A 16,720-nucleotide genomic window follows, 5' to 3' on the forward strand; every position below is an offset into this window, starting at 1 on the left:
TTTCCTTTGTGGTTCACTACTTTAAAATATAATGAGGAATAAAAAACATTGCTTAAAAGATCTAATGAAAAGGTTGCTCATATTGAAACAAAGACTTTTCTAGGAATTCATAAATTCATCGAATTCAAGTTTCTTTAGCCTAAATAACTGGCAGAGTTTGAATCATAAGTTTAGAATCAGTGAATAAGTTAGCATCAAGCATTCAGCCACATACATGAGGAATCAATATGATTTGCATCATCACCCAACAGGAGGAAATTCATCTGTGTGCCATGAGTAGCCGAGAAAAAGGTGACACTTTCTGGAATATTTATGACCGCATTTAAATTCTGGACCATCTCGGCTGGGTCAAATAGCATAAATGAGTACCGGTAGATCAAATAAAGCCCTGTGGATAGCAATACATTAAGTTGGTTCTAATGTGGATTTACTTTAATTGAAAATATTCCTCGGACAAAAAACAACAAGAGGGGGTAACATTTAGCTGAGTAAGTTAAGCTTGTTCTAACGTGGATTTGTTTTAATTGAAAATATTCCTGAGACAAAACAAACAAGCGGTAACAAGGAGCTGCAGGGAACATCTTTTATTCTGAGTTCGGAACTTTGAAAAGATTTTCATTTATAATTCCCCCCTCCGAGTTCAACTTGAATATATTAAAGAGGAAAACCAAAACTAACTTAATCAAAAATTCATCTTAGCTCAAATCTCAGATATCTCAAAGATCTGCAGGTTGATGGACATTAACAGTGTCTAAATCTTTTGGTTATCATTTAAAGCCATTATACACTTTCGGTAAATAGTATTGTCCAAGTCCCACACTTCGTGTATCACAACTTATATATAAAATAACAAACCTGTGAGAATTTAAGCTCAATGGGTCATCAGAGTCGGGAGAAAATAAAGGGAAAACCCACTCTTGTTTCCGCACGTTTCGCCGTGTCATGACATGTGTTTAAAATAAAGCCGTAATTCTCGCTATCGAGAATTGATATTGTTTTAATGTTTTCTCAAAAAGTAAAGCATTTCATGCAATAATATTCGAAGAGAAGTCTTTCACCATTACCTTCTGTAAACCCTGTAAATTGTTTGTAAATCTGTGAAATTTTTTTTTTTTTTTTTCCTGTACCAAAAGGGTCCAATGGCTTTAAATGTAACTTAAATATTTGTACACTTCTGAATTTTCATAGTGAATGATAAAAGAAATAGGTCCCCGCAACCTCAGGGTTTTGAAACACTTTTGCTAATGACAAGGTGTGTCAAAATGACAATAATTGCCATCGTGTGTGGGAGTTTGCTTTGTTATACCTCCATGCTGCAACAAAGCGGCTTTACAAAATGGAATCACCACATATGACGTAAAATGAGTGATGATGTAATCAAGCTTTTCGTGAATCTTTCTGAAAAGCACCGGAAATGCGAGCAGAAACTTCAGTTTTAATTGCCAAGAAATTACCTCCTAGAAAGAAAAAAAAAGTTGCACCTATGTGCCTAGCTAAAAATGTACCCTAGTTTCGTCGCTCCTTACAAAAAATTCAGCTTTAAAATGTGACTTTTAATATGCACTCCCGGACTCAATCTCAAGGGTCTAAGGGTGGGAGGAGAGGAAGGGAAATACAAGGTACAGGGGTTGTCATGGTGATTAATCAGATCAATTCTTTTTCTTCTTCTTCTTCCTGTGATAAAGTGAACAACAAGAAACTACGCATGACACGTCTAATTTCAGAAGAAGGAAATTTATATTTATATTGAGACTGACACAACTGTCACCAAGTTTGGCAAATTATTGACGATGAGTATAATTTGCTGCAATCGGCAAACTTGACTTAAGATGAAAATGAAAGATTATGATTTGATAAAGTACCGTAATGTTGTCATGAACAGCTGTTGGATTTTTTAAGTACAGGGAAAAAATATGGCAGCTTCCAAATTTTTCAAAATTCAATTCAAAAATGGTTTATTAAAACATGACTCGCAGTTAAAAAACTGAATTGCACATGTCAACATCATAATATGTTAAAAAAATTAAATTAAGTAGAAGTTAACAAAGAAAAGGACATCAAATAAGAAATTATTATTCTGACAAAGAGAGAACCTGGATTTATTATGCATAATGTGGATTTCAAATTAAGAAAGAAATGAGGCCTGATGAAAAATGTACGTCAATGGTTTATTTATTTGTTTGTTTTGGTATAATTGAAATAAGTTTAATATTGCACAGGTTGTTTTTTTAACGTGGCTGGATTCGTGTGATTAAAGAGGTTTAACCAATGCATTTTTTTTTATAACAGCTTCACATAGACTAAGCTCAAATGGACAACAGTCATTACAAAAAAAATAAATAAACTCAGGACTTAAAGTTACATGAGTAATGTTCACTTCACTGATGTTATTTTTACCACATTCCATGTCAAAGTCATTCAATTCATCCCCCCCCCCAAAAAAAAAAACAAAAAAAAAAACCAACTGTTGAGTTAGTCCATGCAGACATCAGAGAGCAAAGTTACCATTTGTATCTTATATGTAAATTTATGATTGAACATCTTAAAAATTGTATATCAATGATTCACATCTTGATATTCTTGCCTTCGAGAAAGACCCTGCTACGGTCAAATTGTCAGGCATTAACTATTTTTGCATTCATACCCTCAGACTTTTTGGTTGGTAAGTTGTTTGCAACAGCAAATTCTATTTTCTTATATCTTCATATTACGGCAGATTTGTAATTACCATAGAGACCTCACAATCCCCTTTTTTCAAAATATGCGCACAAAACCTGACGTATTCAGTTGGTGCATGCAGATATCAGAAATCAAAGTTGCCATTTGTATACTATTAGTAAATTTATGATTAAAAATATCAAAAAACATTCACATCTTTATAAACTAGCAGATCTGAATAACCATAGTGACCTCTCCGCCCCCAAAGCTTTTCCTTTTTGAAAAAATATGCGGAAAAAACCTGACGTATTGATCAATTCTATCTTCTGCCCTCGAACCTATGCAAAGAAACCGACTGCCGGAAAGTTCGGTAGCACCTCATGAGCCTATCAGTACCAACTGGCAAAACATATGCGTTGCTCGCCGGGCTCTAAGTGGGTCCGTAGATGGTGCAGCTCGATATCCCCCATCCAATAATTCCCTGTTACTAAAGATTGAATTTCTCCAACAATAAGAAGGGGGGCCGAGTCTTGGGTAAATATAAGAGTACAAAAAGTCTGATGCTGCATTCCTCAATGGGGGCTTTCCTGTTTCTGTCCATCGACCTGTTATTGATTTTGAAAAAACTGCCCCTATCTGTAATTTAGATGTTTCCGCTTTCGGAAAACCGCTATTTTCCCCCCCCCCCCCATGTGAATTTTTACGAAACATGGATCAGTTTGAAAAAAATGAAACTAGGAGCTTCTGTTTTTGTTTCAAAACAATTCCAAACATGTTCCATCTTTCGAGTTCACTAAACCAATATATAAATTCGTAGGATTTGAACTTTGCATGGTGGAAGTATAACTAATAAGAGAGGTTTGCTGTAACACCATGTGAATATCTCTTCTGTGGTTCTAAAAAGAATCAGTGGTTAATGACTCAAAGTTTCGATCAGTATGCTCTGATCGTCTTCAAGTTTATTTTTTTAGTCACTTCCAATTTTTACACCATGAAAAACAACACCTACAGCGTGAACTAAGAGGTTATTTGACAATTCAGCTGAAAGCTAATGCACTTTAAAGCTACCTGAATAAATCAATTCTCATAACTACATGTACTATGCTTGCCTTCCAGTATGCCAGGCATTGTCCTGGTATAAAAAACAATGTGTCACTATCTTTACTATGCATATGGATTTTTCCTTCTGATTGAATCGTCTAAACGATGGTTTATGTCTTAAACAAATCCATCACTTAACAAGTACGAACGTTGACTCTTGAATCCATTGCGTTGATTTAGTGTTAAGCAGTTAATCAATGGCATACATTACAGATTGTATGACGGTCAAACCTCAGCTTCAAAAACCCATTGACACAATTAAAACACTTGAGTTGTGAATATTGATTCGCTGCAAATATCAATGATGAATATTATACATGTGGTACTCGGTCATCAAATGAACCTTAGGGCCATGGACCTTAACGAAAATATAGGCACGTACATGTAGGTGTGGAATGATGTGCATGCTGGTCTAGCTAGCGATCAAGTTTGATCACTAGCTAGACCTTATCGCAAAAAAACGGAACATGCACGTTAGGCAGGAATTGAGGTGCATGCTGGTCTAGCTATAGGGACCAAGTTTGACCAGCATGCACCTCATTCAACAGTTAGGGCTTGCGCAATGGATATTTGGGAAAAGGTCTATGTCACACAGGCAACTTTCAGGGAACCAGTTCCAGGCAATCTCCTGGAAGATAATCCATTCTAATTAAATGTTCTCATAACTTTCTTTGGATTCTTAATATTTTTTTGAAAAAATACTCATGTGCTACCAAAACAGTCCTGTAGGTTGCCTCCAAGTTGCCTGCAAAAGTTGCCAAGGCCCTTAGGATCATCAAATTAATTTTTGGGGTTTAAGTTTTTTTCTTTTTCTTTTTCTTTTTATGAATGCTAGCATTTTAAAGGGAGGGTATATCCTTGGCAATTACTCCAAAAAATAATGACAATACAAACTTACTTGGTCAGATGAACTGCAGCTGTTGATAATGTATACCATTTTGACAAAGTATGAATGACAAAGGATAAATAATAGCACTTCAAGGAAGAACATTATTAGGTCGGATCCATTATGTACAACTGTCTCTAGACACGCAATGAAAACAAACACCCATTCTAATTCCTTCATTCTAAAGATATTCTCCGAACAAAGGCCTTCTATTCACCATGACAACCCATCTTCATCAAACTGCTCGTCACATGCAACAATTATGCTCCTCATAGGATAAGGATTAGTATGGAGGGAAAACTGAGCAACATAAGCCAATGACGTGGAAGGTCATTTCAAACAAATTAAATAGGATTAAAGTCTTTTTAAAGGGCCCCTTTAAAGGGAAGGTATACACTTTGTTATCACTCTTGAAATTAATGGCAGTAAAAACTTCTGCAAGCGTCTTGTCTAGTCATCATTTTTATGAAGTCATTGTGGTACTTATTCCTCGCTTTTACCAATTTATTTGTGTTCTAATAATTGGTAATTGGTTCTGGTAATTTACCTGTCCTTTTTCCTTTTTGACTTTGTCCTTCCTTGTTTATTTAATTATTTCATAATTGTTTTTTGTTTGTGTACATTGAAGAATGGACGCAATATAAATCAGTCAATCATTTATAAGTAGTAATTTATTTATTTCTTGTGAAAAAATCCTTCATTATGACATGTCCATTGAATGAGTAAGAAGAAAATAATGAACAACCATGCAAAATTTTCAGATTGGTAAAATACATTGTCCTTAATTTTGATTGCTGTTGAGTATTTGTAGGTTTACACTTTTCTCAGACATTTTATCATTTTAGAGGAATTTTGTTTACAGAAAAACACGTGGTTCAATTTATTCACATGGTTTCAGACACAGTTTTCTCAAAGATTTTTAGTTTTAAAGGACAAAATTTCGCAGAGAAAAAAACCTGGTTCAATGTATTCACACGTATGAAAATCACTCGCAGATGTCTAAAATACAATTTCATTTTCCCGCGGGTCGCCAGTGAATAAAAAAAAAATGCCAGAGGAAATTGGGAATAAAACATGAGATCTCAGAGGCCAGGCATAAATCTTGATCAATTGTATGCTCTAATTCCGCCCATTACATTTTAAGAGCTTTGTGTACGTAAAGGCGAATCGATGAAGAAAACACAGGCCATCTCACACAGCCACTTTGGAACACCTTTAGGCCAAGGGAGCACGGTGGTTTAATTGAGCTTTGAGTGGGTAAGAGGGCGACGTTGGAAAAGGGACGTGGGCGATAAAGCGTACACCCATAATACTTCATTCATGATGGGACACGTACATCGGGACAAAACCTCAGACATCATGTGACAGAAAATTGATCATAAATTACTGGGATTAGTGGATTATCGAAAGTTTGGGCCCAAAATGTATAGCGGATTGTTCAATATCGAAACTGAACAATTAAAGGTAATGTGCAGGATTAGTAGATACGGCAAAATAGTACAGACAGTACTATTCATGTTTTTTGTAATCAACCTTACACATGAAATAATAAACCCGAGAAAATTAGGGCTTAATCTGTTGGGTGAGTCAGGAGAAAATATAAAAACCCATGCACAATTTTCAGCATGTAAACATAATATTCCCCTTAGTGGTTATATAGAACTGAACTCAGCTGCTGCATATTTTTTGAGTTTTCAGATACATTTGTTTTATAGAAAATATAACTTAATTTCATAGTGAAAAAAATTAAAATAAACAAAAAGTGGTTCCATTATTAACCAGAATGCTTTCAGACTAAAATTAAACACAATTTGTTATCATTATCAATCTTGTATATAAAAAACACATAAATGTAACCCACTTTGTTAATTAAAAGTTCACTAGTTGGAAAGCATAATAAATAGCTAACAGGAAAGCAACAATTATTATAGTAGTTAAGTTTGCCCCATTTGCCCCTCCCATTTATTATGGCACAGCCAGCCCCTCACATCAACCACACCCCCTGGCAGATGATGGATCAGTCATTGTAGCCCATGCTTTTGGTACACAATTGGGCCTACATGATTTAGATGTAGGGAGGTAAATTGAAAATGACCATGTGCAGAGAGATTGCAGAATGCTGTGCTTGAACATGGAGAGCAGAGACAAAATGTGGAGGGCATTGGACAAGTTTGGAGAGCTGCAGGATTTTGACTTGTATGACCAGCTTTGAGGTGTGACTGCAAACATATTTACTGCACCAAACAACATTCTTGTTTGATGGATCATGTAAGTACAAAGCAAAGACAATGTACTTGAAAATCCCTAGAGTATGGTATGAAATAATGGTTGTTTCCACAAACCCCAATTTTTCCTAAAAGCATAGAAGCTAAGAGGGCCAAATTTCAGCCCTGCTTAATCACAAAATTTACTAAGAACAACAACATTTTGAATATTATTTGTTTTACCCTAACACCAATGTGGGTAAACAATGTACTTTCAGAGTTCTGTGAAAAAATTCACAGGCATTTTACTCGAGTAGGATTCGAACCCACATCTATTGGTAAATTAAAAATAATTTTAGAGAACTTTTGTTTGATTTCTGGTGTCAATCCTAAAAAAAAATACTGAATTTGTAGAAGAAGAAGAGGTAAAATTGGGTAAAAATGTTAAAAGAGAGCTGATCCAGCTGAGTGCATCTAAAGGCCGAGTCACACTGCAGTGATAACAAAAACGATACATACGCAAAGAAACCTCATTCTATTGGTTGAATTGCTCCAAGAAGAATACGCCCACGCTTATTCAACCAATCGAGGGTGTGCATTTTTAACGTTCTCGTTTTCGTTCTCGTTATCGAGGCCTGTGTGAACGAACCTTTATCCTCAAATATGTAAGGCTGCACTTTTCAGGAAGGGAGGAAGGAAGGACATTTCAACATTTCAACATTAGGCCGGTTAAAAGCGCCCTAAAGTGCCCTCACACATCATCATCATCATCATCTTCCTATACTGTGCAGAAACCTCCTCTGGAGTATACTCGCACATTGGTTGAGGTACAAACTAGCATCAAAGCAAAGTACATTGAAACCAACGATTAAATGTTTGAATAATCCTAATCTTTGTGACTTGAAGGGTCCTCTGTAAACCATTTGGAAAGTCTGTACTTTGTAGAGAACTAACTCACATTCTAATCTCATATTAATTTATGCACATTAATTAATTTGCATATTCTGGTATCACCTGAATTACAATGGAACAATCATCAATCCATTAAAAAAGATTAAAACAACATCGCTCATAAATGATCCTGAACCTTGGCCACTCAGCAAACATTTATATTAGATTTAATCCCAAGATTTCTGCTAAAACTAGCAGCTTTCTCCAGCCTAATGGAACGTCAAGGCCACCCTACGATTCAATTATTTTAATAACAAATTAGTTACCGAAGTAAAAACAAATATGAAGTGGATAGAAACATGGCACTCCTGGTAGTTTAGTCGATTCAGGGCAAGGCCGATTATCCAGAAAAAAAGGCACTTCCATTAGAGAGACATATAATTTCTATGGCAATAATCTGACCCAGTTAAATTTTATGTGGTTGTAAAAAAGGAATGCTGTCTGATCTGACTGAACTGGCAACCACAGCTACAACTGACTTAATGTAAAAGAGTGAAAATGTCACTCACTTGTCCGAGTGGTGGCATTTTCACCCTCTTGAGAGTGAACGTCACTTGGTATCACTCTTTCTGCGTGAAATGGGAGCAAACTTCACTCTAAATCGAGTTGAAAGTACATGTTTTCACTCTTAAAAGAGTTGTCCGCCATATGGCTCTTTGCAAGAGTGGTATGGCGGACAAGAAGAGTGGTTTTTCACTCAAAAGAGTGGATTGCTGCCTCAACATGTATAATAGGACATCCTTCTTTAGCAACACCAGGGTTTGCTGTTAACTTTTCCAGTGACTGACCAGCAGTACCAGCTAGCTTGTCATTTCATAGCCAGCCAAAACACGTGGAGTATATTCTGACTGGTTCTCGGGTGTTTTAACTGACATTTGGTTAACAGAATTTGGTTAGTCACCATCATACATATATCTGACATGCTAAAACCGTATGTCCCACCGCGTTCCCTACGCTCTTCCTCGGAGAACCTCTTGGCGGTATATTGCACCGTCTCCAGAGCTGGTTCGAGTGCATTTTCTGCTAGCACTCCAAATCTATGGAACTCATTACCATCACATCTTCGCCATGCAACTTCACATAAACAATTCAAGAAACAACTTAAGACTCATTTGTACAAAAATATTGACTCTTTTACTTCCCTTTACATTGAAACATCTTGAGTTTGGACTTCTTTGTTGCATCTTCTGTAGGCGCTCCGTAACCTTGGGAAAAAGGCGCCTTACATAAATGCTGATATGTATGCTATGTATGTATGTATGGACAACTGCCAAGGGAGAACACTGCACACCCTTAGCAACAGTCATAGGTGTAGCAACCAATTCTGATGTTACATACAGCCTTACTTTAAAAGGAGACATTTCCCAAAACACTTTCCAGCTAAAAAAAGGCAACCCCAAACATAAACGTAAACCAGAACTACTTAATTCTTCCTTTATCACAACCAAACATTATACCACCTGTCGCTCGTGATATCTATCCCTCGGTCAAGTCGTGGCTTTTGTACCCACTTCTTATTTCGACACGTTCGTATGTTTTCTCTAAAAACTTGTATCAATATTTACAATGGAAAAGTCATCTTCAGTTCATAAGAAAAACACCCACAGGTAACAATCAAACTAGAGACGCTCGCACGTATGTTTTCTTATTTCCACCCCCACATGCTTCTAACATTTGTTATGTTCTGGAACCTTTTAAAAGAGAAGAAAATTTTATAAAAACATCCCTGGGTCTGTTTGAGAAAAATCTTTCATGTAGTTGTCTTGTGAACAAACAAAACCCACCCCACCTTTCAAATAGGTCAGGCATTTGGGTCAAACTTCATGGCTTTACTGATCTTTTCAGCACTTTTTTGTACCATAGTCATGGTCGTCAAATTTCATGTGGTTCTTTATACAGGCTAGATGCTTCACTGAGGCAGTGGGGGCAATTCCAGCAACAGAGGTGAAAACTGACTTCATTGCCCCTGGTCAGAGCCATATATTGAAAGAGTTTCGGTAAATTTTGATTATAAGCCCTTTTTGTGTAAAAAAACGCATTGATGAATACAGCCCATCCAAGCAGTCTTGCATAATAATAATAATAACAGTATTTATAAAGCGCCAAATTGCCAAATAATACCAGGCGCTGAAGACAGGTGGGGGCAGAGCAAATGTACAAATGCGCTTACTGTAAAAATATGCGCTTACTGTAAAAAATATCACACTCCATAAAGTGTGATAAATAACCTTTTTTTATCACCGCAATCGTTGTTCATTTACCCACAACCTATCATGCAAGCCCCCCCCCCCCTCCCCCAATCACTGCACACCTAAATGTTATGAAAATATGGAAGACATCTTCAAATTGAAAAACTGTCATTGGTTACTGGCTAGTCTCTATGAATACCTGGTTTTAAAGGTTAAAAAATAGCAAAGATAATATAGACAACTGTTCATACAATACTGTCACTTCGCTTTTACAAATCTCAAGAGTACGATTCAAAGTTAGGCTTTTCTTTTACTGTCCAAACAAGATGCTGTGCTTTAAGGAAACACTCTGTTACTTTGAAGTGCCTTGAGTGTCCTCTTTTCATAGGTTTGTCTTGATGTAACTGATGGGGTACCAAGATGGTTGAACAATCTCCTGGGTGTCCTTTATATGGACAGGTTTTGCCAAGACTTGTACGAACATTGACATTTTGTAGAAATGTATATAAGAAATACTTCCTGAGTGTTTATAAACTGTGAGGCCTTATGATAATGTTGCCACAAACCAAAATGGGTAATGCTCTAATAATGTATCATGGCGTAGTGTGGCAGATCGGTTAAGAGCACTGGACTCGAGCTCTGGTGTTTCTGATCAGCAGAGTGTTGGTTTAAGTCCCAGTTTTGACACTTGTGTCCTTGTGTTCGAAATGAGTAATACTCTGCATATATCATGGCGTGTTTGGCCGAACGGTTAAGAGCATTGGACTCAAGAACTTTCTTTTTTTTCTGATCAGCAGAGTTTGGGTTTGAGTCCGAGTCTTGACACTTGTGTCCTTTAAGCAAGACACTCAATTAACCATTATTGTGTTGTCCTTCAGATGGGACCTAAAGCCCATGTGTTGTGCTTCTGGCAGTGGTTTTAAGTGTGCTGCAACACCTTGTAAACCCTTATCAGGTGCTACATAAACGGGTCTCATAATTCATAAAAAACCTCCCAACCAATCTTTGTTTAAGCGCCTTAAAGCCATTGGACACTTTCTGAACAGAACAAAAACTAAAAGTTCGCAGATTTACAAGTAACTTACAGGGTTTACAGAAGGTAATGGTGAAAGACTTCTCTTGAAATATTATTCCATAAAATGCTTTACTTTTTGAGAAAACATTAAAACAATTATCAATTCTCGATATCGTGAATAACAGATTTATTTTAAACACGTCATGACACGGCGAAATTGCGGAAACAGGGGTGGGTTTTCCCCTTATTTTCTCCCGACTCCGATGACCTATTGAGCCTAAATTTTCACAGGTTTGTTTTTTTTATATATAAGTTGTGATACACGAAGTGTGGGGCTTTGGACAATACTGTTTACCGATGTTGTGCGATTTGCTTTAAGCACCTCAGTGGTGGATACGTCAGAGTTGTTGACTTGAGTCCTGTGACTTGGACTTTAATCGGACTCAAGTTGCTATTGTTTTACTTGTGACTTGACTTGTAGTTTTCAACATTGACTTGACAGCAGTGACTTGACTTGAACTTGCGAACAAATTACTTGCTGCCATCTCTGGGATGCATGCCCTGTGAGACTCTAATATATTATCAAACATGGCACAATACATTTCTATCAACATTCATCAAGGGCCATCCCAGTATGGTCTCCCAACTGACTCCTACTTACACCACCTCACAACCCCGACATTTCCTTACGGAGTTTGCCAAAATATTTCTCCAGCTGGTAGTGAAAACAGCAACTGTTCACCCTCCTCATGCAGTCTCAAGAATCTCCTGCTTACTCCTTAAGACTATGACCACAGGAGGACGAGGAAAAGGATGCAGGAGATTTCCAAATATAAATTAGATGAGAATTCTTGGTTGCTAATAAGGAAGATTTCGAGATGACTTTTGGACTCAGGGTCGATGGCCTCACCGGCCGACCTCAACTTTGAGATTAATCAGTCTTTCCTCAATGGGATTTCCCAAGACTATACCATCTCGCTAAGATTGTCCAAACACTTCTGTGGATGATGATTACTTCTATTCATGTAATTTCTGTTTGTATACGGATCGCAGATTGGAACAGAGTTAGTACGGTTTGCGATAACGCCATGTAAGAAATATCTATTTTGTAGGAAGTGGTAGCTCTGAGAAGAGCCGGTTTCTGCTGGACGTTTCGATCAGTGTGCTCTGACCATCTTCTGTCGAAGATTGGAACAGATTTAGAAAAAACAGTGCACTTGATCCTTGCAGAGTTTGAACTTTGAGATGAGTAATTTTTGATTGGCATACAAATGCAGACTACCAGGGCCCAATTTCATAGCGCTGCTAAGCACAAAAATTTGCTAAGCATGAAATTTCTTCCTTGATAAAAACAGGATTACCAACCAAATTTTCACTTGTTGCATATTGCTTGTTACTGGTATTTAGCTGTTGTTTGCTTATCCTGAAAATCACGTGGAAATTTTGATGGTAATCTTGTTTTTATCAAGGAAGAAATTTCATGCTTAGCAAATTTTTGTGCTTAGTAGCTCTATGAAATTGGGCCCAGGCATTATATTTGGCACTTGAAAAACAAAAGCAGGAATGTTGAGAATAAGAGCTGACCTACTGGCATTGGGTGCATTCATTTAGCTTCCCTGGGTCGACCCCGGTCTGCCCCCGGTACGTTTGAATAGCTTTGACATCATTCAAGGGGCTCACCCCGGTCAGCCCCCAGTGCCCTGCTTGTAGAGTGGGTCACTTGGGTGTGACACGATGTGTATGACAACACCACGAGATTGTGAGTGTGTTCGTTCTATTAGCTCTTGTCAGGGGCTCACCCAAGTGAGCACTGCAGGGTCGACCCAGGGAAGCTAATCGAACGCACCCATAGTTGGAGTGATATGACTGTAGTACACTCTGAAAGTCTGTGAGAATGTTTTAAAGGGGAACCATACCAACATGTACATGTACCAGGGTTCTTTGCCCAACCGGAAAAAAAAAACATGTAAATATGACCCACCATTGCTGAGGTCAAACAATGGAAGCATTTGATACTTATCTACTGGGTTACCTGGGGTCGGTTTCATAATGAACTTAGGACTAGTCCTAGGAGGTATTACAAACTTAAGGCTAGTCTGGGGTTAAGGACGAGATACTTGAGACAAGACTAGTCTGAAACTCTTTGTGATATCCACCCCTTGTGTTATTCCAAGCCTGATAAAAAAAAAGTTGCATCCCCTTAAGGTGATCGTAATTTGGGTGTGATCGCTGGCTACACGGCAGTTAACGGTTGTATGGCCTCTGACTGGCACCCCGAACAAAGATATTGAAAAAAGGGACACCCCCAATATAGGGCTAGATTGCTCAGTTGGTAGAGCGCCGGAATGTTAATCTGGAGGTCGTTGGTTCGAATCCCACTCTAGTCAATTCTTTGTTCAACCCCAAAAATCATAAAAAAAGTCTGCTATAATTTCCGGCACTCAAGAAGTAAAAATAGACTTACTTTTCAATGAGTAGTTCTCCTTCCTCTACCTGTCTCTGTGTCCTTGCTGCACGCCACTCCTCCTCCTGTCAAAGATCAAAGATAAAAGGTCAAAGGTCAGAATCAGGTTACCAGCCATACTATTGTGTCACATGTACATTTTGTAACTGGCATCCTGCTCACTTCTGCTGAGAAAACAATTGCTTTTCACCTAAGCAGCTAAGAAATTTCGCCCAGATCACAATAAAAAAAAAACAAATATTTTTTACTCTTAATATTACAGCAACAACCAAAGCCATAACCACAGTCAGCTAATCCATAACAAGAGACCCGCCATCGTAAAACAATCCCTTTAAAGTGAAACATGTGATATGACTGGTTTTTCCAGTTAATAATAACGAGGCATCTTGGCCATGATATTTGGCCCTTTGGAAAAAAAGTAGTAAAGATTTTATCGAGTACGAGTGCCGACTTACATGTACACATGGTGTAGGCTTTTAAAACACTTTTCAGGCTATTCAATCACATTTTCTTGTTTTTTTTTTATCAATGGCAAACAAAAAATCGAAAACCAGACTTTCGTAGGAAGAATATCATGTATGTCATATATATCTCTGACTGCGATCAGTGGGGGACATTCCCATTAACAACGCAGTCCAAAGCAGCTGTTATCTTTTTCATATTCCTTTATTACACATTTCTCCATATGTCAACTTCTTGAGGTATTGATTTGAAGTGGTGCATATTTCACATTTTTCCAGTATCTGTGGGATCTAGTTCATGAGATTGGTTTCTCTTGATGTGTACACTCTTCACGCCTTGGTCCTGCTCTGCCTGTGTGTTGACTGTGTGTTGACTGTCACACTAAGGGGAGGTCAAACTGATATTAAATAGGGGTGGTGATAATTCAGTCCACTCCATTGAGGCTCAGACGTCTAGAAAATATCCTTCAATGTCGATTGGATGATTGCAAATTGAGTTAGGGGTCACCTTGGACCATCCTCGTCTAGTAGTTTGAATATGAATCTATTACGAATGAAACAAAACTAGAATTAGTTTGTTATCTTGAAAATCTCATGGGGAAAAATAATTGGTAAATTGTTCTTTTATAAACCTTTAACAAGAAAGATAAATTCCTTTTGTTGGACCATCAGTGATTGTTGTTCCTCTACTGTATGCTCTTCTTACATGTACATACTACTTACTTATGGTTTAATGGGAGGTGGATAAGCTATTGTGCCTTTAAAACCCATATCTCTTCCAGTGACTGTCAAGTACATTTTTGAAGGAGTTTACATTATTTGTGCTTTCGACTTGTTGTGGGAGATCATCCATTCGTTGATTTTATCTTCTTTTATCTTCAAACCCTGGCATGGAACAGAAATTAGCACGGTTCCCTGTTTAAGTATGATAAGTGCTGAAACTGCCATTGTGTCTACAGGGAACTTGACCTGGCTGCAGTGTGATTTAAATATGTTCATGCAGACAATGCTGCTAGTTTTGTTTGAATGTATCATTAAGAATTGGTTTCAAATTCTTCTTTGCTAAGCATGAACTAACCACTAAAGCAGTAGTTGGAGACAAGTTAAAGGGTGTTAACATCCCATGTGTATTTTGGCTATTAACCTACAGTCTGCTAAGCATATCTGTGCGCTCAAGTAGCTCTATAAAATCGACCCCAGACGACAGGTACCCCCGCATGATTATAATAAACTCAAGATGTACACATCGGCATCCTCCACATCCTCCTCTTCATCGTACATCACTCATAGAGACAACATGTCTTGCAAGATGAGGAAGGGGGGGTGTGGTGTTATTAAACCAGGCGGGATCAGGTATCCCCGTCATGGCACGCATAGCAGAGGTGTTAGTTCGTGGAACGTGACGTGTAAACACAGACGGCTCGCGATATTTACATGAAGTCGGGGCGAGGTGTCAGAGATATGTTCATTCTCTTTCAAGCTAATGATTTCTTGGGGGGAACTTGGAATGTTTGTGAGCGATCTCGAGGATGGAGGAATTGTTTTTTTTGAAACCGTAGGCTAGAATTTCGGAATGAAACCCCGAGGGCTACGCAGTAATGAAAGATTGTATTTCCACTCTTCGTAAGGTTGTTTTTGAAAAAGTGTAATCGTTTGTAATCTGCATTTCGTGAGGTAGTTTTTCTCTCGCTAATTTAAAAATGTTGTTTGCTGAAGTCTTGACTCTACTGGAATGTTTTAACAGGGAAAATTGTTTATTTGTGTGTATTATTTGAACTGTGTATAATGTAAGACCTGCATAAAATAAATTGTTCATTGATGTTTTCAGTTATTAGTTGAGGCTAGCCACTGAATTTGATTTCTTAAAGGGTGTTGGTATTTTGTGTACGACACAAATTACAAACATCCACACATTTACACAAAACTTACACGGTTTAAAGATAATGATGGTAGAAAGCTTCCCTTAAAATATTACTTGCTGAGGTGCAGTGGTTTTTGAGAAATTAGTGAAAAACTATCACAAATAAAATGTTCAACTCAGTGAGACTTATTATTTTAGCATGTACAGAAGATTTACGCAACTCTCCTGAAACCATTGTCATGGCCAAAATCGTGATCTACAAAAGGAATCAAAATCCTTTAAAGGGGCATAATTGGCTTCAAATGTCTCCAAATGTTACTGTTTCGAATTGCTCCTTACCCTTTTAAAGAGTTGATCGTGCAGTTTTGTAAATAGTGAACAGTGATTCTGGTTTTGTACACAAATTTGTGGTCCAGTGAAGATTTGGATCTACAAAAAGCTTGTGGCGTACATGTAAGTCGAGCCTTGTGACCATCATGTCTTGTCTCTGTTTTCCCCTCTCAGTTATAAATGCACAGCCTACCCACAAACTCCTCAACATCTGACATCCATCATGAATAATTCAGCTCCAATTTCCTGACTTCTCAAATCCATCTTTGGACGGAATGAGGTCAATATCTCAGTACTCCCACTACTCTTAAAAAATATCTCTCTCTCTCTTTCCAAGAAAGAAAATAGAAAATGAAACTATTTCTTGCATCCATCTCGCATGGCGAGAAAACAAAAATCTAGGTTTAAAGGTAGGGTCAAAGATTAATTATTGACAACGTAATGCTGATTTATAGGCAAAATCCTTAAGAAAGATGCAATAAATGTCACATGTGAAAGTTTCAGCTGAATAACTTTCGAGAAAAACGGAAAACTTGTCATGGTATTTTTCGCTTGAGTGCTGATTCCATCTTGTGTAGGCTTCTAACCAAAAGTTGTTAT

At 37.6% G+C, this 16,720-nt stretch overlaps 1 protein-coding gene and 1 long non-coding RNA gene across 5 annotated transcripts in view; one reads left to right on the forward strand and one right to left on the reverse strand.

Moving 5' to 3' along the window:
• The window catches only part of LOC139945037 (uncharacterized), a 95,918-nt gene that overhangs the window by 25,184 nt on the left and 54,014 nt on the right, over positions 1 to 16,720 (reverse strand). For all 4 annotated transcript variants that reach the window (XM_071942289.1, XM_071942288.1, XM_071942290.1 and 1 more), the window contains one exon: positions 13,469 to 13,533. In XM_071942289.1, the coding sequence (XP_071798390.1) occupies positions 13,469 to 13,533 (65 nt within the window). The remainder of the gene's footprint in view (positions 1 to 13,468; positions 13,534 to 16,720) is intronic.
• Positions 6,760 to 16,720, forward strand: part of LOC139945042 (uncharacterized) — a 38,073-nt gene continuing 28,112 nt past the window's right edge. The window contains exon 1 of the long non-coding RNA XR_011787045.1: positions 6,760 to 6,913. This is a non-coding gene — a long non-coding RNA (uncharacterized lncRNA). The remainder of the gene's footprint in view (positions 6,914 to 16,720) is intronic.

The sequence above is a fragment of the Asterias amurensis genome, chromosome 12 (assembly GCF_032118995.1).
Source record: "Asterias amurensis chromosome 12, ASM3211899v1".
Lineage (NCBI taxonomy): Eukaryota > Metazoa > Echinodermata > Asteroidea > Forcipulatida > Asteriidae > Asterias > Asterias amurensis.